The 23,450-nt window shown below is 50.0% G+C and overlaps 1 protein-coding gene across 1 annotated transcript in view; it reads left to right on the top strand.

The window, feature by feature from the left end:
• The first annotated feature begins 5,040 nt into the window (after positions 1–5,040).
• Positions 5,041–23,450, top strand: part of CATSPERG (cation channel sperm associated auxiliary subunit gamma) — a 38,260-nt gene continuing 19,850 nt past the window's right edge. Inside the window, exons 1-13 of the mRNA XM_059666666.1 lie at positions 5,041–5,168; positions 5,456–5,739; positions 5,827–5,880; positions 10,304–10,448; positions 10,745–10,871; positions 11,051–11,123; positions 12,474–12,629; positions 17,192–17,363; positions 20,467–20,604; positions 21,828–21,887; positions 22,110–22,229; positions 22,756–22,806; positions 22,901–23,030. Coding sequence (XP_059522649.1) covers positions 5,120–5,168; positions 5,456–5,739; positions 5,827–5,880; positions 10,304–10,448; positions 10,745–10,871; positions 11,051–11,123; positions 12,474–12,629; positions 17,192–17,363; positions 20,467–20,604; positions 21,828–21,887; positions 22,110–22,229; positions 22,756–22,806; positions 22,901–23,030 — 1,559 coding nt within the window. The 5' untranslated portion in view covers positions 5,041–5,119. The remainder of the gene's footprint in view (positions 5,169–5,455; positions 5,740–5,826; positions 5,881–10,303; positions 10,449–10,744; positions 10,872–11,050; positions 11,124–12,473; positions 12,630–17,191; positions 17,364–20,466; positions 20,605–21,827; positions 21,888–22,109; positions 22,230–22,755; positions 22,807–22,900; positions 23,031–23,450) is intronic.

The raw sequence follows: 23,450 nt of genomic DNA, 5'->3' as shown, positions 1-23,450 counted from the left end.
GTAACTGGGTTTCTTTCTCTAGCTGCTTTTAAGATTCTCTCTTTGTCTTTTGCTCTTGGCATTTTAATTATGATGTGTCTTGGTGTGGTCCTCTTTGGATTCCTTTTGTTTGGGGTTCTCCGTGCTTCTTGGACCTGTAAGTCCATTTCTTTCACCAGGTGGGGGAAGTTTTCTGTCATTATTTCTTCAAATAGGTTTTCAATATCTTGCTCTCTCTCATCTTCTGGCACCCCATATAATTCTGATGTTGGTACGCTTGAAGCTGTCCCTGAGGCTCCTTACACTATCCTCACATTTTTGGATTCTTTTTTCATTTTGCTTTTCCGGTTGGGTGTTTTTTGCTTCCTCGCATTTCAAATCATTGACTTGATTCTTGCGCTCCTCTGGTCTGCTGTCGGGAGTCTGTATAATATTCGTTATTTCAGTCCGTGTATGCTTAATTTCTAGTTGGTTCCCCAATATAACATCGAGGGTCTCATTAGTTTTCTTGTAGATCTCATTAAGTTTATCGGCGGCTTCTAAACAATTCTTGAGAGACCTTAAAAGTGTGGTTCTGAACTCTATATCTTCCATTGACAATTTTGTCCTGTTTCTTTGTCTCTGCATTTTGTTATGCTTCCTTGGTGCTCCCCCTAGTGGTCTTTGTGCACAGTCTTATAGTTAAACCTTGATTGTTGTAGTTAATACCAGGGAGGGTTTGACCTCCAGGCCAAGTGGCTATGAGAATCAGCTGTGTCAGCAGTGAGAGAACTTCTGTCCTCTAGGGATGTGCTAATCTAGCCTTTGCCTGAGGCTATCCGGCAAATACCTCTGTGCAGGGCTTGGGCGGGGCAGGTCGCACAGGATCAACAGGGTGGGCCAGAGAGAGCAGTTATGGCGGCTCTCAGTCCTGTCCCCAGGGGCTCTGCCTCTCTGAGTCCCAGCACCCGCTGCAAAGCTGGGAGAGAAAGCTGCACTCGCTCTGACCGAATCCAGACAGTCCCGCTTCTCCCGTTTGAGTCTGGGTCCCTAAAGACTCGCCTGTATCTGGAGCTCAGAGTCTGCGACTCCCTCCCGATTGAAAACGCCAACCGCGCCCTCCGCCGCCAGCCCGCTCCGCGCACTCCGCACCTCAGAATTTGACTTCAGCACTGCGCCTCCTCTGAGTGTCCGTATGCGTTTCTCTTTCCTCCTAGTTGTAGGACTTCCACTCAGCCAGTGTTCCTGTGGTTCTGGGTGATGTTCGTTCCGTCTTTTAGTTTCACTTTTGAAGTAGTTGTTCAAAGCAGCAAACTCCGGCGTTAACCTATGCCGCCATCTTGGTTCTCCCACATTTGGTTCTCAAGCTGGTTATTTTTAACAAGAGATAGAGGACCTGCTCCTGATGGGAGCTATAGTCAGAGATAACTACAATTCAATAGGAACCAGGTGTGATAGCAGGGGGGACCCTGGAAAGGCTTAATTGACCAGAGTCCTCTCTGTGTCCCATTGTTAAACAAGCTCAGCAAACATTTAGTTACAGAACATCTGCTTTTCTATCTCCACGTGAATTGCCTTCCTGCCTTAGAAGTGGCAAACCACAACCCCCTTAGCTCCAGAATGGCATATAAACCTCAACTGCCCCAAGCCTCTTTGGGTCTGCTGTTCTATGGCACCCCTGCATGTACATCTGAAATAAACTTGTGACATTTTTCTCCTGATAACCTGTCTCATATTAATCTAATCATAAGTCCAGAAGAACTTAGAGAGGTAGAAGGAAATTGTTTTTTCCTGCTTCCACACCTGGAAACTTGCTAGAAGTACCACATTTTCAGACCACACCTCAGACCTACTGAATCAAAAACTCAGGAGGTGGATCCCAACAACCTGTTTGAACAAGCTCTTCTGGCAAGTCTAATACACGCTAAAGTTGGAAAACTACTGGTTTAGCGTGAAGTCAGCTTTGCAGTTCATCAGAAAGTAATGGTCTGCCTGGTGGCTCAGTTGGTTGGAGCGTCTTCCACACATCAAAAGGGTTGCAGGTTCAATTCCCGGTCAGGGCACATACCTAGGTTTCAGGTTCACTCCCAGTGAGGTAGCCTAAGGGAGGCAACCAACCCATGTTTCTCTCTAATATGGATGTCTCCTCTCTCTCTCTCTCTCTCAAATCAATAATAATCCTATCTAATAAAAGAGAAACATGGTAACTAGCGTATGTCCGCTACCCTTCCCATTGGCTAATCAGGGTGATATGCAAATTAACTGCCAGCCAAGATGGCGACCGGCAGCCAGGCAGCTTGAAGTGAACATGAGGCTTGCCTGCTTCAGTGACAGAGGACTCCAACGTTCCCCGCCTGCCTTGCCGGCCTCTGAGCTTGCAGTTTGAAACATTGTTACAAATATAGAAGCTAAACAAAACCCCAGAAACCTGCTTTCAGCCCTCCAGGATCTCAGAGCTGGAGTTGATACAGTGTTTCGATTATAGAACCCAAACAAACCAGATACCTGCTTTCAGCAGCAGAGGCCTCAGAGCTGGAGCCAGAGCTAAAGCTGGCCCAGAATAAAAAAAGAAAAAGAAAAAAAGGAGCAGTTGGGAGCTTCAGTCACCCACCAGCCTGAAAACAGCCCTCAGCCACTCATCCAGGCTGGCCAGGCACCCCAGTGGGGACCCCCACCCTGATCCAGGACACCCTTCAGGGCAAACCAGCCGGCCCCCACCTGTGCACCAGGCCTCTATCCTATATAGTAAAAGGGTAATATGCCTCCCAGCACCAGGATCAGCAGAGCCGCGAGGCCTCCTGGCATCAGGATCAGTGTGACAGGGGCCAGCGCCCAAACTCCCTGATCGCCCTGCGGCGCTGTGTGTGACAGGGGTCGGGGCCACAACCTCCCTATCCCCCCTGCTCTGTTCGTGACAGGGGAAGGTGCCCCAACCTCCTGATTGGCCCTGCTCTGTGTGTGACAGGGTGCGGCACCCCAACCCCCCTTCCCCCCCATGGGCCCTGCTCTGTGTGTGATGGGGTAGAGCCATAACTTCCCCATTGGCCCTGCCCTGAGTGTGACAGTGGCGGCGCCCCAACCCCCTGATCGGCCCTGCTCTGTGGGTGATAGAGGGCAGCGCCACAACCCCCTGATCCTTCCTGCTCTGTGCGTGACAGGGGGCAGAGCCCCAACCCCCTGATGGGCCCTGCTCTGTGCGAGACAGGGGGTGGTGCCGCAACCTCCCCATCGACCCTGCCTTGAGTGTGACAGGGGGCGGTGCCCCAACCCCCCAATCGGCCCTACCCTGAGCGTGACTGAGGGTGGCATTGCAACCTCCTGATCCGCCCTGCTCTGTGCATGACAGGGGGTGGTGCCCCAACTCCCCAATCGGCCTGCTCTGAGCCCGACCAGGGGCTGCACCTAGGGATTGGGCCTGCCCTCTGCCACCCGGGAGCAGGCCTAAGCCAGCAGGGCGTTATCTCCGGAGGGGTCCCAGACTGTGAGAGGGCACAGGCCGAGCTGAGGGACCCCTCCTTCCCCCCCGAGTGCACAAATTTTTGTGCACAGGCCCTCTAGTCTATATATAAAAGCCAAGCGACCGAGCAGCAGAACTACCAGAATGACCAGTGGCTATGACACAAACTGCGGCCCAACTGGCTGATGGTGGGGTGGCCCCTCCCCCCTGTGGTCCCCTACCCCATCCTGATCAGTGATTCTAAGTAAGTAAACACTCTCCAGCCTTCATAGACCAGGCACCTGAATGATGAGTGATCAGGAGGAAAACTGCTCACGGTCTGGACCATCAGTCAGGTGTCCAGGAGAGGTGCACAGCCAACCATCATCTTCCCCGCCCCCGACTACCCCCCACCCCAATTGGGGGCAGGTGGCAGACCCCGTGCATGGGGCCTCTAGTAATAATAATAATAATAATAATAATTAATAATAATACATCCTCGGGTGAGGATTTAAAAAAGTCATGGACTGAATCCTTGTTAGGCATCAGGATATAAATGGAAATTGTTAACCTGAATATTTATTTACTTCTGCCAGGCACTCTTCCCGTGTCACCTTATTGACTTCCCACAATAACTCTACACGATGGCTGCCTTTGTTCTGTTTTGTTGAGGAGAGTGTTAAACTGCAGTCAGATTAATTCCCACAAGGAGACCAAACTCTTTTTAGGTGTAGCATTTTTAATACAAAAGCCTGATTGGGTAGAAGCACGCGTAGGTATCACAACCTTTGTCTCCAACACCCTCTGCTGGCCAGTCCCGGCCGCCAGCCTGTTACCGGCGCGTTGCCGTGGAGACAGCCCAGCCCGGGCCTCGCGAGGCGGAGGGCGGTTGAGGAAGTTCGGGCGAAAGCAAACGGGGCTGGAGCGGCCCAGTGACGGTTGGCCGGTTTTACCGAAGTGACTGGTACCTCGGGGTGGGGAGAAAAGGGAGGTGCCTGGTGCCATCCATTCGGGCGAAGGGGGAGGAGAGGGGGGAGAGGCAAGGAGAGCGAGGAGAGCAGAGGCACCGCGCGGAGGCGGGGCGATGCGGAGAAAGGGCAGGGCGAGCAGCAGCGAGCCGAGTAGGGGCGGGGCGAGAAGAGGCCGGGCGTGGAGCCCATTGAGTCCAGAGCATGGAAAGGGGTGGTGAGCAGAGGGGGTGAGACGGAAAGGTGATAGCCCCGTCATTGAATGGAGATAGGTGCAGGGCCAGGAGAGATCGAAAGGCAAAGTCTCTAAGAAGGGACGGGGCGAGGCGTAGGCTCGGGAAGAGCAGCTGGTCCAGGTCCAGGGGGAAAAGATCGCTGATAAGGGGCAGGTCGAGGAACTGGGGGCAAAGGCAAATCGGGAAGCAAGCCCTGGGTGAGAAACGGGAGGGGACAGGGAAAGGGGCGGGCGGGGCGGGGCGTGGAGAAGGTCCAAGACCGGGAGCGGGGCGGCTAGGTGCAGCATCCCGTAAGCAGGCAAGATTCGAACGAGGAGAAAGGGGCGATACAAAAAGAAGTGGGCAGGCGGGCCAGTAAGTGGGGGTGAGGCGAGGTGCAGGTGCGGGTGCGAGATCTGGGGGAGTAGCAGGACTGGGGGTGGGGTGGGAAATAGGTGGGACGCAGCCAAAGCGAGAAACAGAGACCGGGTGCAGGGCAAGTGCAGAGCAAAAACAAGGATGGTGCAAGGTTGAGGGGAGCGATGAGGAGGTGGAGCGAAACCAGGAGCGGGGGCGTGGCCAGGAGCGGCGGTCGGGGCGGGACCCGGAGAAACAGCGGAGGTGGGATCTCGCTTCCCAGTAGACGCAGGACCTGGGGCATCGGCGAGGTCTGGAGCAGAAGCGGAGCCCAGAGCAAGAGCAGGGGCGGGACCAGGAGCAAGAGCAGCGTGGGGGCCAGAAGTCCTAGCAGAGGCGAGGCCCGGAGCAGGTGGGGGGCCAAGTGCAGGAGCTGGGCGAAGCAAGGACAGAGGTGGGATCTCAGAAGGTGGCCCCGGAGCGCAGTCTTGCTAGCGGGTGTTGACTCCTGCGTTCTCCAGGTTCCAGCCACCCTGCGCGCTGCCCCGTGATGAACCCTGCTGGCCCTTCGTGGCAGAGACTCCGAGTCCTGTGGGTGCTGTGGTCACTGATGGCGGTGCTGTTGTCACCGTGGAGGCTGTGGGCTGTCGAGGATAACCAGGAGTGCACCTGGCAGGTTGTCCTGAACAAGTTCGAGACGGTAGGCAAGAACCATGGGAGTGACCGCTTCTTTGAGCAAGAACCCCTGGACACAGTGGACAGTTTGTTTAGTCTTCTGGTGGACGCGCCTATCGATCCGGAGGAGGTGAGGGGACTGGGGTCAGGTGAATGGGAGAGGTCCTGGAGGTGCATCCGATTGGGCTCTGGACATTTGCCCAACTTCTCCTTGTAGAAATACCTAGGCTTCCCTTACTACCTGAAGATCAACTACTCCTGCAAAGGAGAGGTGAGTGTTTGCAGCTCAAGCGGGCTCATTCTGTGTGAACCTCAGTTTCCCCTTTCCTAACTTTTTAATGGTAGTGGCACCACCAAACCCTAGGAGCCCTTAAGGATTCACAACGATTGCCAGAGCTCCACCAGGCACATAGTAAGTGCTCAAGTAAGCCTTTCTTTTTTTTTTCATTAAAAAGTTAAGATATAGCCCTAACTGGTTTGGCTCAGTGGATAGAGCATGGGCCTGCAGACTGAAGGGCCCCGGGTTCGATTCTGGTCAAGGGCATGTACCTTGGTTGCAGGCACATCCCCAGTAGGGGGTGTGCAGGAGACAGCTGATCGATGTTTCTCTCTCATCGATGTTTCTGACGCTCTATCCCTCTCCCTTTCTCTCTGTAAAAATCAATAAAATATATTTTAAAAATTAAGATATAATTCACCTGCCATAAAATTCATCATTTTAAATGTACAAGCCAATAATTTTAGTGTATTCACAAACTTGTGTAACCATCACCACTAATTCTAGAACATTTTCATTACCTCAAAAAGAAACCCTGTACCCCCACCCCTCCAGACCCTGGAGACCACTAATCTACATTCTGTCCCTATGAATTTGCTTATTTCAGGCAGGCAGTATAATATGTAGCCTTTTATGTCTGGCTTCTTTCACTTAGCATGTTTGTTTGTTTTTGTTAATCCTCACTGCAGGATATTTTTTCCATTGATTTTTAGAGAGAGTGGAAGGGAGAGAGGGAAGAGAGGAGAGAGAGAGGAATAGAGAGGGAACATCCATGTGAAAAAAACACACCCATTAGTTGACACCTACATATGCCTCGGATTAACCTGCAACCCAGGTACGTGAACCTTGACAGGGAATCGAACCCACGGCCTTTCAGTCCTAGGGCTGAAGCTCTAACCACTAAGCTACATTTTCAAGGCTCATCCATGTTATAGTATCTATCAGTATTTCCTTTTTATGGCTGAATAATATTCAACTGTATAGATTTTTTTAATCCATTAATTTATAAACATTTGGGTTATTTCCACTTTTTTGGCTGTTCTGAACAATGCTGCTATGAACATTTGTGTACAGATTTTTGTGTAAACATGTTTTCAATTCTTTCGTATATACTTAGGAATGGAATTGCTTGGTTATATGTTAACTCCCTTTCACTTCTGAGGAACTGCCAGATTATTGTCCAAAGCAGCTGTACTACTTTACATTCCTATCTATGAGGGTTCCTGTTTCTCTTCATCCTCAATTGTCTTTGTCCACCTTTTTTTTTTTAAGAAAAATATATTTTATTGACTTTTTACAGAGAGGAAGGGAGAGGGACAGAGAGTTAGAAACATCAATGAGAGAGAAACATTGATCAGCTGCCTCCTGCACACCTCCTACTGGGGATGTGCCCGCAACCAAGGCACATGCCCTTGACCGGAATTGAACCTGGGACCCTTGAGTCCGCAGGCCCATGCTCTATCCACTGAGCCAAACCGGTCAGGGCTGTCCACCTTTTTTATTATAGCCATCCTAGTGTGTATGAAATGGTATCTCATTGTGGTTTTGATTTGCATTTCCCTCATAACTAATGATTTTGAGCATCTTTTCATGTACTCATTGGACATTTATCTACTTTTGGAGAAATGTCCATTCAGATCTTTTGCTCATTTAAAAATTGAGTTGTCTTTTTATTGTTGTGTTGTATAATTTCTTAATATATTCTGATACTAGTTCCTTATCAGATGTATGATTTGCAAATATTTTGTCACAGCCCATTGGTTGTTTTTTCACTTTCTTTTTTTATTAATTTAATTTATTGGGGTTGATATTGGTTAATAAAACTATATAGATTTTAGGTGTGCAATCCTATAACATTAGTTATATTGTATTGTGTGTTCACCACCCCAAGTCAAGTCTCCTTCCATCACCATTTACCCCCCTTACACTCTCTTCTACCTCCAGCTTTCCCTCTTGGTAATCAGCATGCTGTTGTTTGTGTCTGTGAGATTTGTTGTTGTTGCTTAATCCTTTCACCTTTTCCACCCAACCCCCTTCCTCTGACAGCTGTCAGTCTATTCTCTATGAGTTTGTCTTTTCACTTTTTTGATGGTGTCCTTTGAAGCGCAAAAGTTTTATGTTTATTGAGATATAATTCACATACCATAAAATAGCACAAAGTTTTAAATTTCAATGAAGTCCAATTTATCTTTTTTGTTGTTGTTGCTTGTGCTTTTGGTGTTGTCTAAGAAGGCTTTGCCTAACCAAAGGTCATGAAGATTTACTCCTATGGTTTTTACTAAGAGTTTTTAAGTTTTAACTCTTACATTTAGGTCTTCAAAATATTTGGAATTAATTTTTGTATGTTGCGTGAGGTAAGAAACCAACTTTGGCCCTAGCTGGTATGGCTTTGCGGATAGAGTGTTGGCCTGTGGACTGAAGGGTTCCAGGTTCAATTCAGGCCAAGGGCACGTGCCTGGGTTGCGGGCTCGATACCCAGTAGGGGGTGTGCAGGAGGCAGCTCATCAATGAGTCCCTCGTCATTGATGTTTCAATCTCTCTCTCCCGCTCCCTTCCTCTCTGAAATTAATAAAAATCTATTTTAAAAAATAAAATAAAATATTTTTAAAAAGAATCCAACTTTGACATGTAAATACCCAATTATCCCAGTACCATTTGTTGAAAATATCATTCTTTACCCCAGTAAAATGTCTTGGCACCCTTGTCAAAAATCAATTGACCATAAATGTAAGGGTTTGTTTTGGGGTATAATTCTATTCCATTGTTCTATATGTCTATCCATATGCTGGTATCACATGGTCTTGATTACTATAGCTTTGTAGTAGGTTTTCAAAATGGAAAGTCTGAGTCTTCAAACTTTGTTCTTACTTGGCTCAAGTAAGCTTTTTTTAAAAAATATATTTTATTGATTTTTTACAGAGAGGAAGGGAGAGGGAGACGGAGAGGGAGAGAGAATTAGAAACATTGATGAGAGAGAAACATCGATCAGCTGCTTCCTGCACACTCCCCACCAGGGTTGTGCCCGCAACCAAGGTACATGCCCTTGACCGGAATCGAACCTGGGACCCTTCAGTCCGCAGGCTGACGCTCTATCCACTGAGCCAAACCGGTTAGGGCTCAAGTAAGCTTTTTGAAGACAATGGAATGTTGTGGTCCAGAAGTGAAGTTCTGGAGGCTGCAGACTTGGGTTTGAATCTGCCACTGATTAACATTTACGTGGAGGAAGAATAGCATGATTGTTAGCAATTTGAGCCAGGCTGCCTGGGTTCAGATCCTATACCATAATAACTGTGATCTCAGGCAAGTTACTTAACTTCTCTGTATCAAAGTTTCCTCATCCTTAACAAGGGTAAGGTAATGATTGTGTCAACTTCATAAAATGATTAACTATGTGTGAAGCTCTCAGCACAGTGTCTGGTTCACAGAAGGGGTTCGGTGAATGCTAGCAATAAGTTTCTAGAGCATGACCCTGGGCATAGAGTTTTACTCCATGAACCATCTCTCCTTACCTGTAAAAGTATGGTAATAATACCGTGATTCGTTCATGCAATACTTACTATGGGTCAGATTCTCCTTTACAATGGAGTGGGGGTACAGTGATAAACAACACAGCCAGGTTTTTCTTATGGATTCAGCCCATCAGCAGAGCAATCGGTAAGTACATACATGCAATAATTTATGAAGGGTAATCCACGCAGAGATGAAAGCTTGTGCAGAGGTGATTAGACCCGTTAAGTGTCTCACCTGGTCTCGAAGCCCACTCTGGCCCGAGTGCAGCCTTCTTGCATATGCTTGACCCATACCCTTGGAGTACCCTTCTTCCCTCCTTCCATCTCCACCCTAAGCCCTGCCTGCCCTTCTCAGCCCAGCCAGGATTCTGGCATCTCTGGGAGGTTGTCTCTGGCTGCCCCCTGACCCTCTTCCCGAGTCTTTTCTGTCTACTGTCCCATCCCACCTTTACCCCAGGTCCCAGCCCCCAAACCTCGCTATCTTTTGACTATTGAGGGTGGCAGAGTGTCTCATTTCTGGAGGGAAAGTGGAAACCTCAAGAGTGGGCCTAGGATTAGTAGTTCTGGGTGCCAGGTTCATTCCTGCCATCACGATTTTGCTTATCCCATGCTGCCCTTCTCTATGTATTCCCTACATTCAAATTCTATCTGAAGACCGTGGCCCTGGACTCACCTCCTCCAGGAAGACCTCCTGACTGCCTCCACAGTTTCTAGCCCCTCTACCCCTTTCCTAGCTTGGTCTGTCCTCCATCCCAGCTCCAAACCTAGACCATGTTTTCTGACCTTCCCCTGGTGGAGATTCTGTTCTCCCTACCCAGCCCAGGAAAACAGGTTATCAAAGGTGGGGTCCAGGCAGGGGGCCCAGAGTTTATCTTAAAGACACACCCGTGGGGCCATCTCGCCCTCAGTCCTCCGAGGCTCTGGTCCGCAAGGGCCACCTGACGGGGCTGAAGCCTGTGGTGCTGGTCATCTTCCAGTCCCCAGTTAACTTCAATCGCTGGAAGTTAGAACAGCTGCAGATCCAGATGGAGGCAGCCCCTTTCCGCAGCAAAGGTGGGCCTGCGGGGTGCCTAGAGGGGAGGGGGATTTCTGGGGGCCTCAGAGGGGTTCATGACATGGAAGGGGAGGTTGGGGGCATCAGAGGAGTCCATGACCTGGTGGAAATGTGGGGTTTGTTGGGGGCCCTCAGTGACATCTGTGACCTGGAGGAGGGGAGGGGGGAGGTTTCAACAGGTTGCATGGCCTAGATGGGGCTACACAGAGGCCCCAGTGGGGTTCATGGTGTAGAGCAGGACAGGGGAAGTTGCAGGGAGATCCCAGCTGCCTCAGTGCCCCCTGCTTACCAGCAGAGCAGTGCAGTGCAGAGGAGATGTGTAATTTGAGCTGGTACACACCCATGCCCGTCAAGAATGGCAGTGTGGTCATGCGTGTGGATGTCAGCAGCAATGGCCTTGGGCCCTTCATCCCCAATAAAAGGTGCCCTTCCCCACACCCAGGGTAGGGGTGGATTCTGGGAGGGACTTCCTTATCTCCACATTCCCAAAGAAACCAGGAGGAGACCAATGGGAGGGAGTAGGCTGGGGAGGTGGCTGTGAGCCATGGCAGGAGTCCCTGAACCCAAACCCTTGCCTGTGCCTGCTTCACACCGCTGCCAGGTTTCTGGTGAACATCAATGGCTTCTTGAAGAGACAGCAAGACAACAGACTCCAGTTCACTGTGGGAAATGAGGTAAGGGGCCTGGACAGTGGGCACAGAAGCTGTGGGTTACAGGCAGTGGGCCGGGGCTCTGATTACTCCCCCCACAAGTGGCACGCTCCACTCAGAGCAGCGGTTGCCAACCTTTCGGACCACCAGTGGCCCACGGACCACCAGTTGGCGACTGCTGACTTAGAGCACTTACTTTGTGCCAGGCCCCAGGGGAAGTGTTCTACTAAAGCACAATCATTACATCTTCAACACTGACCCTGTGAGGGAAGGTACTCTTACACACCCATTTTAGAGAGGGTAAAACTGAGGCTTGAAAGGGATGGGACCATTTGCGCAGTCTCTCAGCATGTACATATGGAACAAGACCTGAAGCTGTGTCTGCCTGATTCCTGCACGCATATTCTTAATCAGAGTCCATTCATTCAGTCATTCAGCAGGCACTTACTGAGCACAAGGCATCCCCATTGCGAACAAAACAGTGGACACACAGACCCAAGTCCCTGACCTCTTAGAGCTGACATTCTAGTGGGAGAGACATATAGCAAACCAGTAAACATGAAATCAATTAATTCTATGGTAGGTGAAAAGGTGGAAAGTGCTCTGGATAGAATTCAGACAGAGTGCAGTGGATAGGGTCTGTGCAGGAGGGGACTGCAGTGTTTGATGGAATGGTCAAGAAAGGTAGAATTGAGCCCTGACCAGTGTGGCTCAGTGGTAGAGTGTCAGCCTGTACACCAAAGGGTCTTGGGTTTGATTCCCGGTCGAGGGCATGTACCTGGGTTGCAGGTTCTATCCCTGTCCTGGTCAGGGCATGTGCAGGAGGCAACCAATTCCAATTGATGTCTCTCTCACACATTGATATTTCTCTCTCTCTCTCTCTCTCTCTCTCTCTCTCTCTCTCTCTCTCTCCCACTCTCCCTTCCTCCCTCCCTCTTCCCTCCTTCCCTTCCACTCTCTCTAAAAATCAATGGAAAAATGTCCTCTGGTGAAGATTAATGGAAAAAAAAAAAGAAAGAAAGAAAGGCAGAATTGAGAAGGCTGACATTTGAATAAAGCCTTGAAGGAGAAGAGGAGGGAATCATGTGGATCCTAGGGGAAGAGCATTGTATACAGAGGGAACAGCCAGTGCACAGGCTCTGAAGTGGGAATGTGCTGGGCAGTCTGAGAAGCAGGAGGCCCATGTATCTGGGAAAGAGTGAGCTAGGGGGAGAGTAAGGGGGATGAGGTCAGTGAGGTGTGTGTTGGCAGGGGGGTGGGGGGATTGTGTGGGGCCTTTGGTTAGGGAGAAGACTTTGGCATTTATCCTAAGTTCGATGAAGCCATAGGAGGGTGGGGGATGTTGAACAGCCTTCCTGCCCCTTCCCCCCGCAGCTCTTCAATCTGATACCCCGGTACTTTGTGAATTCCCCATCGAGGCCCCTGTGGTATACTGTGGGCCAGACACCTGTGCTCATCCTGGGTGGAATTCCTGAGGAGAAGTCAGTTCTGCTGACTGACACCAGCTTTACGGACTTTTTTCTTGTGGAGGTGAGAGGTGCAAGGGAGGCAGTGGGCTGGGGCCTCTGGAAGGGTACTGGCCCTCAGCCCCTCAAGTGGGTTGCAGCCTTGGGCTATGGAGGGGGTCCCCAAAGACATTACCATCCCCATTAGAGGCAGATAGCATGAAAGAAGGACATATGACTCTGCAGCCAGACAACCTAGGTTCAAATCCTGGTTCTGCTACCTCCTAGGCGTGTGACCTTGGGCAAGTCACCTCACCCACTCCGGCCTCAGATTTCCCTTCTGTAAAATGGGAATTATATTTACCTTATAGAATCAGTTTGAGGATGATATCCGTTAACATTAGCTGGACACCAATGAGCTATTATTATTTGTAGGTCCACCATTTGTAATTCTGAAAACCTAAAAGCTTTGAAAATGGTATTTTCACAAATTTAGGGCTCTAAATTCAATTGTCAAGAAACTCTGACCTGAGCTAACAAAGGCTACTTAGTCTTTTTGCATCCCATGTAGTCTTAATATTCAGATGATGCCCTGCAGAAATTGTAAGATGTTTGCTTATGGAGTGCTACCCCAGGCCCCAGTGGTTTACATATGAATGCTATATATGTGCCATACTATCTTCTAAACACTGAAAATTCTGAACCACAATATACATCTGGCCCCAAGGGTTTTTGATTCAGCTTTGGGTGCCTATATTACTCCCAGAATGGGGAAAGAGTGTCTGAAGCAAGATTCTTTCGGTGTGAATGAGAAACACATTTGAGCTGGTACTGCTGTAGGCAGAGTTCCAACCCAGTTTGGTTTAAGCAGAGGAATGGATTTAGTAGGTGCACCTAACTGCAAAGCCAGCACAGAGGAGGCTTCAGGCCTGGCTTGACACAGGACTTCAAACGAGGACTTCTGCTCCATTTCTTCTGGATTAGCTCTGTCCTCCACGTGGCTCAGAATCCAACGCCCAGGGTGGGGAACAGGAGCATCACTTTCCTAAATAGCCTTTCAAAAATCCTGAAATGTATCTCCTTGATCCTGATTGGTCCAGTTTGAGTCATGTGTCCCAAAATGATGGAATATGCCAGCTGGCTTAGCACAGGTCATGATCTCCATCTTTATGAGGAAAGCAGTTGAGACAAGAGGCAGAGAAAGAATGGTTCCCCAGAGTGAAATCAGGGTAGCTTTACCACAAGTTGAGGGAGAAGATGCTGGTTGTTAATAGTGGCCAAGATAACAACTGTGTTCCATAGCAACCCCAAAAGGTTGTCTCAACCTCTTTCCATCAAGCTGAAAGCCCCACCCTTGATGTCTGAGAAGCCCATGTAGATTGACATTCTGGCTCTAAATTCCTGCTTTACTGAATTTGTTCAATTTATAGACCACCTCCCTGTCCTCTGTCAGCTTTCTCCCATCTGGGCCAAGTCTTTCCAGACATTGCTGTTTTCTCACTCCTGCTCCAAAGACACGCCCAGGGGATATGTAGTTGATAGGGATTCTGCTGAAGAGATTTGGAGGGCAAAGAAGGAGGTTTACCTCACAGGAATGAAGAGTTCAATTTTAACTTCAGACACCCTTATAATTGTACTAGGGCCCCAGTGCATGAGGGGGTGTCTCCCATGTCCAACTCCAACTGCTGGCTTAGGCCCGCTCCCCAGGACCCTTACTCCTTACCACCTGCCTGCTCTCTGCTCCTTAGCGCTGCCGCCACCACCGCTGCACTCGCCAGCCGTGAGCGCAGCTTCTGACTGAGCAGCGCTTCCCCTGTGGGAGCACACTGACCACCAGGGGGCAGCTCCTGCATTGAGCATCTGCCCTATGGTGGTCAGTGCATGTCATAGCCACCAGTCGTTTCGCCATTCGGTCGATTTGCATATTAGGCTTTTATTATATACTAGAGGCCTGGTGCACGAAATTCATGCATGGAGTGAGGGGTTGTGTCCCTCAGCCCAGCCTGAACCCTCTCCAATCTGGGACCCCTCTCACAATCCAGGACTGCTGGCTCCCAACTGCTCACCTGCCTGCCAGCCTGATAACCCCTAACCACTCCCCTGCCAGCCTGATTGATGCCTAACTGCTCCCCTGTTGGCCTGATTGCCCCTAACTTACCTCCCCTGCTGGCCTGGTCACCCCTAACTATTCTCCTCTGCAGGCCTTGTCACCCCTAACTGCCCTCCCTTGCCAGCCTGGTCACCCCTAACTGCCCTCCCACTGCAGGCCCAGTCACTCCCAACTTCCCTCCCCTGCCAGCCCTGTCACACCTAACTGCCCTCCCCTGCAGGCCTGGTCACCCCCAACTGCCCTCCTCTGCAGGCCTGGGTCCCCCCTAACTGCCCTCCCCTGCTGACCATCTTGTGTCCACGTGGAGTGGCTATCTTGTGTGTTGGAGTGATGGTCAATTTGCATATTACCCCTTCATTATATAGGAGGATTTTAAAATTTTTATCATAGTGAAATCATAAAATTAACCACTTCAAAGTGAACAATTTAATGGCATTTAGTACATTCATATTGTGCAACCACCATCTCTATCCAGTTCTAAAAAATTTCTGTCACTCCAAAATAAATGCCCATTTATTCTCATTCTCTAATCATGGGGATTTCTCCCATGTTGCTGTCTCTTCTTCTTTCCTTCTTCCTCACTACTCCCAGACTGCCCCTGGGATTCATCAATGTGTTGGTCAGGTTTAGATGCTGTTACAAAGAGACCCTGACAGAAAGGGAATAGCTTAAATCAGGGGTCCTCAAACTTTTTAAACAGGGGGCCAGTTCACTGTCCCTCAGACCATTGGAGGGCCAGACTATAGTTGAAAAAAAAACTATGAACAAATTCCTATGCACACTGCACATATCTTATTTTGAAGTAAAAAAACAAAATGGGAACAAATACAATATTTGTATTTGCATGTGGCCCGCGGGCCGTAGTTTGAGGACCCCTGGCTTAAATAGTTCCTTTTCACCATCCCCTGGGCCCCAGGTGCTGATCTCATTTGTATGATGAAAGATGGGTCCTGCTCCTGTCCAGATTCCAGCCAATGGGAAAGGGAAAGAGCAGAAGCAGAGAGCAAGCATTTTTCTTTTAAGCAAATTTCACTTCCACTTACATTACTTTAGTGAGGAATTAGTCAGTTGGCTGTGCCTAACTGTTAACTAACTCAAGGGGTTTTCTGCTTGACATGTTCTATTAAAGAACAAGACGTGGTTGTAGCAAGGCGGTTTTATTTACTTGCATCACGTAAAGGGTACGAATCCAAGGCTCTGTCTCCCTGAAGGGAGGCTTAGCCATTGCTTACACATGATTTGGTCAATTATATGTCGATTTCTTCTTAGCAGTTGGCTACACTTATCTGGTTAGGTTCTTGTCAAGCTCATCCTGTATACAGCTAGTCTGCCAAATACTGTGCTACATTTTAACATTTAGCAAGAATAGCAAGAACCAGATCTTGAGACCCTTTCCTATCTAACACAACTGCAAGGGAGGCTGGGAAATAGAGTCAATTTTCCCCAATTATCTAAAAATGTCTTTTAAAGTTTCTTTGTTTGAATCAGGATCAATACACTGCTTGGTTGTTAAGTCTCTTAAAGCCCTTCTCACCTATAAGTCTGCTCCCCAACCCTGTCTGCTACCAGCCCCCTTTTCTCAGGCAATTTAATAAACCAGGCCTTTTTATCCTATAGAATTTGGCTGCTTGCTTCTTCATAGAATCAATTCACTTGTTCCTCTGACCCTGTGTATTTGTTGGCTCAGGCTGCCATAATAAGGTGTCACAGACTAGGTGGCTTAAACAACAGAAGCTATGTTCTCACAGTTCTGGAGGCTAGAAGTCCAAGATCAAGGTGCCAGCAGATTTAGTTTCTGGTGAGACCTCTCACCATGGTTTGCAGAAAGGGTCCTCACCTGGTCTTTTCTCTGTGTGCATGAGTGGAGAGAGTTCCCTGGTGTGCCTTCCTCCTCTTATAAGAACACCAGTCTAATAGGATTAGGGCCCCACCGTATGACCTCATTGTACCTTAATTATCTCCTTAAAGGTCCTATCTCCAAAAACAGTACAGTCACATGAGAGGTTAGGGATTGAACATATAAATTAGGGGTGGGAACACAATTAGTCTATAACACAACATATTGCCAGTCTAAAAGCTTGATTAAATTTAGATTCAATCTTATATGCAAGCACCCTGCATTGCTGGCGCTTTCCCACTGTTGGGGATATTGCCGGTGTTAGTGATCAGTCAGTAAGTTCGGATAGTGTCAGCCTGACAGTCAATTGTGTTCCAAGTTAGAACAGGATTATTAAGTATGTGCCCTGGGCCAAGCATTGGATCTTTTGGGTCTGCGTGGGTACAACACTCAGGGGCCACTGCATGTTCTGTGTGCTGTTCGAACTTAGGGAACACACAAAGCTCCAGGCTCCTGCCTGGTCGCCTCCTTCCCTTGTCCATGTTGAAGAAGTTTGGCCACGAAGGTTCTGCTGCAGAATGGGCAGGCAGCTGCATGTGTTCATCTGGAACAGTTGTCAGAGCAGGACCCTCCCCTCAAGGCAGGATGTGGGGGCCGAGGCAAAGGCCCCCTGCTCACCACTGGCTCTACTCCTCTGCAGTTGAGCATTGACAGTTGCTGGGTAGGCTCCTTCTACTGCCCCCAGGGTAACTTCACCGCCACCATCTACGATGCCATCGCCACAGAGAGCACCCTTTTTATTCGGCAGAACCAGCTCGTCTACTATTTTACAGGCAACTATACCATACTCCACGAGAGCAACCATGGCAGCGGTGAGGAGGTTGTGGCTGGGCCATGTGCCTAGGGGTCTGGACAAGGGAACTACCTGTTGGAGCCCCAGGGGCTGCCTTAATGAACCCATCCACTGTGGCACCTGGGGCTGGGATTGCCAGTGGGGGAGGGGGGAGTGTTGGAGGACTCTCCAAGGTCCTGAATCACCCTGCCCATCCGGGAGGGCATTTTCCCACTCTCTCTATGCTGGGGTGGGGCCTTCATCCAGACCTTCCCAGGAAGTGAGAGTCAGCTGGGGGAGGTTGAGAGTGAAGGAAGGGAGGGGGAAGAGAGAGAGAGAGAGAGAGAGAGAGAGAGAGAGAGAGAGAGAGACTGAGAAAGGCATACTAAGAGAGGAATTGGATGTGGGGATGGGGAGAGGCATAGGGATCAGAGAGAAAGGAGAGAGGGAGAGAGAGAAAGAGAGAGAGAGAGAGAGAAACAGAGATGGGCAAAGTCATGAAGAGAGAAAAAGGAAAGACTTGACTCAGCCTCATCCTTTAAATGGGGGCGGGGGGGACTTTTTCTGCCAAGGGCCATTTGGATATTTATAACATCACTAGAGGCCCGGTGCACAAAAATTTGTGCACTCGGGGGGAGGGGGGGGCGGAGGGGTCCCTCAGCCCGGCCTGTGCCCTCTCGTAGTCTCGGACCCCTCAGGAGATAACGACCTGCTGGCTTAGGCCTGCTCCTGGGTGGCAGAGGGCAGGCCCAATCCCTAGGTGCAGCCCCTGGTCGGGCTCAGAGCAGGGCTGATTGGGGAGTTGGGGCGCCCCCCCTGTCATGCACAGAGCAGGATGGATCAGGAGGTTGCAATGCCACCTTCAGTCACGCTCAGGGTAGGGCCGATTCAGGGGTTGGGGCACCGCCCCCTGTCACACTCAAGGCAGGGTCGATGGGGAGGTTGCGGCACCACCCCCTGTCTCGCACAGAGCAGGGCCAATCAGGGGGTTGGGGCACTGCCCCCTGTCACTCACAGAGCAGGGCCCATCAGGGGGTTGGGGCTCTGTACCCTGTCACGCACAGAGCAGGGTCGATCAGAGGGTTGGGGAGCTCCCCCTTGTCACGCACAGAGCAGGGCCGATAGGGGAGTTGGGGCACCGCCCCCTGGCACACACAGCAGGGCGGATCAGGGGTTTGGGGCGCCGCCACTCTCACACTCAGGGCAGGGCCAATGGGGAGGTTATGGCTCTACCCCGTCACACACAGAGCAGGGCCCGTGGGGGAGGGGGGAATTGGGGCACCACACCCTGTCACACACAGAGCAGGGCCGATCAGGGGGTTGTGGCCCCGCCCCCTGTCACACACAGAGCTGCAGGGTGATCAGGGGGTTTGGGCGCTGCCCCCTGTCAGGCTGATCCCGGTGCCGGGAGGCCTCTCAGCTCTGCTGATCCCGGTGCTGGGAGGCATATTACCCTTTTACTATATAGGATAGAGGCCTGGTGCATGGGTGGGGGCTGGCTGGTTTGCCCTGAAGGGTGTCCTGGATCAGGGTGGGGGTCCCGCTTGGGTGCCTGGCCAGTCTGGGTGAGGGGCTGAGGGCTGTTTTCAGGCTGGCGGGTGACTGAAGCTCCCAACCGCTCCTTTTTTTCTTTTTCTTTTTTATTCTGGGCCAGCTTTAGCTCTGAGGCTTGGCTCCAGCTCTGAGGCCTCCGCTGCTGAAAGCAGGTATCTGGTTTGTTTGGGTTCTATAATCGAAACACTGTTTCAACTCCAGCTCTGAGATCCCGGCTGGCTGAAAGCAGGTTTCTGGGGTTTTGTTTAGCTTCTATATTTGTAACAATGTTTCAAACTGCAAGCTCCGAGGCCAGCAGCGGCAGGCGGGGAACATTGGCTTCCTCCATCACTGGAGCAAGCAAGCCTCATGTGCACTTCAAGCTGCCTGGCTGCCGGCCGCCATCTTGGCTGGCAGTTAATTTGCATATCACCCTGATTAGCCAATGGGAAGGGTAGCGGAGGTATGGCTAATTACCATGTTTCTCTTTTATTAGATAGGATTTGCATGCCATACTAAATTATCAACTTCAAAATTAGCTTTCTGCTCTAGCTAGTTTGGCTCAGTGGATAGAGCGTCAGCCTGTGGACTGAAGGGTCTCGGGTTCAATTCCAGTCAAGGGCACATGCCTGGGTTGCAGGCTCGATCCCCAGTAGGGGGCGTGCAGGAGGCAGCTAATCAATGATTCTCTCTCATCATTGACGTCTCTCTTTCTCCCTCTCCCTTCCTCTCTGAAATCAATAAAAATATATTTTAAAATATATGCCAGTATTTAAAAAATTAGCCTGCTATATTTGGTCAAACATTCAATTAACTCACCCCTAATGCTGTTGCAGGGCCAGATCAAATGATTTCAGAGGCCCAAGGGCTGGGCATCCTCCACCCCTGTTTTAAATGCGAACACTCTTAGTTCTTCTAGGTTTTCCCCCCAATTCAAATGAGAGGTGTCATTTGGACTTAGGGTCACCTGGACTTACAGGGTCACAGGAACTTGGCGTCACCTATATTTCATTAGTTAATGCATGTTCTCAACAGCTCATTTTTCTTCCTTTCTTACTTAGGACACTTGGCCAGTGGGAGGAACCAAATTAAAATGGGCTCAAGCCAAAAAAAAGGGGGTGTTTTCTCAGCTTAGATAGCTAAAATACAAAACAAACCAGGAACATGTTGGTTTCAGGCATAGTTGGATCTAGGGACTCACTGTAGCTGTTAAACAGGCTCCTCTTGTGATGGCCATGGTGACTCCCAGCAACTGCAGACTTTCATACCCTCAGGGGCCCCAGGAAAGAGCATCTCTTTTTTAGTGGTTGCAGGTTCAGACTGTCTCTGATTTGTCCCGCTTGGTCACAAGCCCAGCTTAGAACCAATGGCTCTGGCCAGGGGAATGGAAGGGTGGGGTCAAGCCCAATCGGAATCTCAGGGACAGAATGTGAGTCAGGAGGATTTTCTCAAAGGCAGCTGGAACTCTATGCTAAAGGTTCCTCAGTCAACACACTGAGCAGCTGCTCCAGGGAGAGAGGATGATAACAGGTTCATTAAGGCCAGGGAAATGTGGATGCAGGGCCCAAGTCCAAATACCTGGGCCTGAGGCCCCATGCTGGCCACTGCAGAGAGCTGGGTTCGTGTACTGCCCAACGAGTGCATCAAGAAGCTGTGCCCCGTGCATTTTCATGGAAATGGCTCCGAGTACATCATGGCCCTCACCACTGGGAAGCACGAAGGTTATGTCCACTTTGGGACTATTACAGGTAAGGGTGGGGGCCTCTGGCAGCCCAAGAAACTCCTCCATTCCCTCTCACCTCTAAGAATTCTGACCTTGGGCTCTAACCCTTCACTATGTGCCTTCAGAAGGAGTCCCATGGCCTAGCCAGTTTGGCTCAGTGGATAGAGTGTGAGCCCGAGGACTGAGGGGTCTCCAGTTAGATTCCTGGTCAAGGGCATGCACCTCGGTCCCTGGCCCCGGTATGGGCGTGTGTGGGAGCCAACCAATTGATGTGTATCTCTTACAGCGATGTTTCTTTGTCTCTCTTTCTCTCGCTTCCACTCTCTAAAAATCAATGGAAAAATATCCTCTGGTGAGAATAAACAAAAACAAACAAACAAAGTCCCAGGCTGGAGGTTGGTCCTAGGACTTAGGCATCTGTAGGGATAGTGCCTGGGGTGTATTATGTATCTTATATTATTTGTTTGGTTTCAATAGGCATAAGTTCAATTCAAAAATTATTTAGGCATAAAGAATTTGTGGACTTCTAAGTGAAAAGACAAAGTGCCAACTTCAGGCATGGCTGGATCCAGGGGCTCTTAGGGTATATTGTCAAGACTCTGTCTCTTGGCAAGATAGTATAGCATAGTAATTATGGCACAGGTCTAGAGAGAAACTGCTTCAACACTCCCAACCCAAGTCACCTGTGGTATGGACAGGTGACTTATCCTCTCTTTTTGGCCTCATTTAATCAGAAAAATTGAACCAATAATACTACTAGTACTTGCTTCACTGTGTTTATATAAAGATTAAATATGTTGGCATCCGTAAAAGTCTTAAAATAGTGCTAGGGACATGGTGAGTGCTAGGAAAGGGATTACTATCATGAGCCCTGTGATTTAGCTTCATCTTCAGGTAGATGCTCCTCTTTGGGGGTTAAGGAGGGCTCCCAGGAACTCAGGATCTTCTCCCACCGGCGTGAGTCACCCCCGGAGAATGAGAGCAGCCTCTTCCTCATTAGCCCTAAGGGTGCACTCTGATTGGCTGATTCTTAGTCACGTGCCTGGACCTAAACCAATTACTGTGACCAGAGACAGACATACTCTGATAGGCCAGGTGTGAGTGACTGAAAGGTCAGGGGGTAAGACCTGTCCCCTGAAATCCATAGGCCTGAGGAAGTGGGTGGGGGCACCGGCATTCTACTGTGGTGGGATGCCTGTTGGGCTGAGAATGGGAAAGGCCTGAACATGGAACTGTCCTGCTCCGCAGATGGCCTTGTTTCCTTCCAGATGCTGCCCAGGCAGCAGTCCGTGTGCGAAAGGATACAAGGTACCCATGTCCCAAATGGGTCTGCCGTGGGTGGGTGTGGGGATCTAGGGCATGGGAGGGCAGGAAAGGGTGGGAGAGGTCACGAGGAAGGAAAAGGACGGGCAGTGTCATGGGGAGAGGTGAAGAGTTACAGGGATGAGATGGGGTGGCAGTCTCAGAGAGGGAGGAGGTGATGGAGAGGGCTGGGCTCGGGGCTGCTCTGGACCTCCCCTTCCCTCCCAGTTGTCATCTGCTCCATAACCTGGGCTGTATACACTGAGCTTAACTACAACCTACTGCTGCTGGTGGAGATTGAAGACCCTGCTGCCAGGAAGTATTTCCAGATGGTCGGCTACAACCTGGGTAATTGGGGTACTATGGGTGGGGGGCTTGAGCGCACAGCAGACAATGGGAGGGAAATGTTGCTCGTGTCACTCCTAGGTAAGGGGTGGTGGTGGCGAACAGGCTTGGTGGGTTGGAGGAACTGAGAGGAAGTCAGTGTGACTAGAACAGAGCAGGAAAGAGAAAGGAGGATCATGAAGACTGGAGCAGAAGTCAGGTAAGGAAGGGCCTGTGGCTCACAGTAAGGAGATTTGGTTTTATTTTACCTGAACTGAGAATAGGGGGACATGTGCAGTTGAATAGGCTGTGCTCTGCACTCCCCAGTCAAGGAGCTACAGGAGGCAAGTCCTGTGCCCTAACTGGATGTGTCTTCTCAGAGGTGGTGCCTTTTTAGAATTCATGTAAAGAAACAGTAAGGGCAAGAGGCCCGAAGGGGAACCTATTGCAGGATTTTTGGGAGGAATTGGGAAGCTGGTGACTTGCCTAGTTTCAGGTTTTTGAAAGCTCAAAGCCTCAGGAGATTTTGCTGTGTTCTCTTCACCTGCAGTCAATGATCACCTGTCCATTCTCTACACCATCCCGGAATTCATTCCTGATGGTAGGAGGGGAAGGTAGAGGGGGCCTCAAAGGTGAGTGGGAGCCAGGAGGAATCCTGCCTCACTAATGTGTCCACTCTGCCTCTGCCCCGTCAGCTCGAGGCCTGAAGTTCCTGATGATCCTAGGGACAGAGTCTTACACCAGCTTCCCGATGGTGCCCAAGGGCATGTCCTACAACTCATTTAATAATCTGCTGTTCATCTGGGGTAACTTCCTCCTGCAGAGGTAGGGGGCTGGCATATTCTGCTTCCCCCGCCCCATGAGGGGTGGGGTCCTTTCTAAAGTCACCAAGTTTTCAGTTTGCCCAAGTCCCAAAGTTATGAGGACTGTAATGGGGAAAACATAGGCTGGGGTGGCGAGGGCTAGAATGGAGGGAACTAGGGGAGCCCTCATGTGAGGTCCCAACCTATGTGAGCAATAGAATTGTCTGGGGAAGGTTAGGGCACTTTTCACCTCTCAGGAACCGAGGAGCCCCTGAGCCAACTCCATGGGCGGTTGGCAACATGCCAAGTTGACTGAATCCTCCTGTTTACAGATGGAAAGTTCCCCCGGAGGGTTTGGAATCAGGGGCAGAAACTAGAATCACAGGTTTCCTTTTCATGTTCTCACAAACCTAGTGGAGAAGTGAGAAAACAGCTCTTGTTC

This window comes from Myotis daubentonii, chromosome 15, assembly GCF_963259705.1.
Source record: "Myotis daubentonii chromosome 15, mMyoDau2.1, whole genome shotgun sequence".
Lineage (NCBI taxonomy): Eukaryota > Metazoa > Chordata > Mammalia > Chiroptera > Vespertilionidae > Myotis > Myotis daubentonii.
Note: the sequence above shows the minus strand (reverse complement) of the source record. Positions and strands in the feature narration are given on the sequence as shown.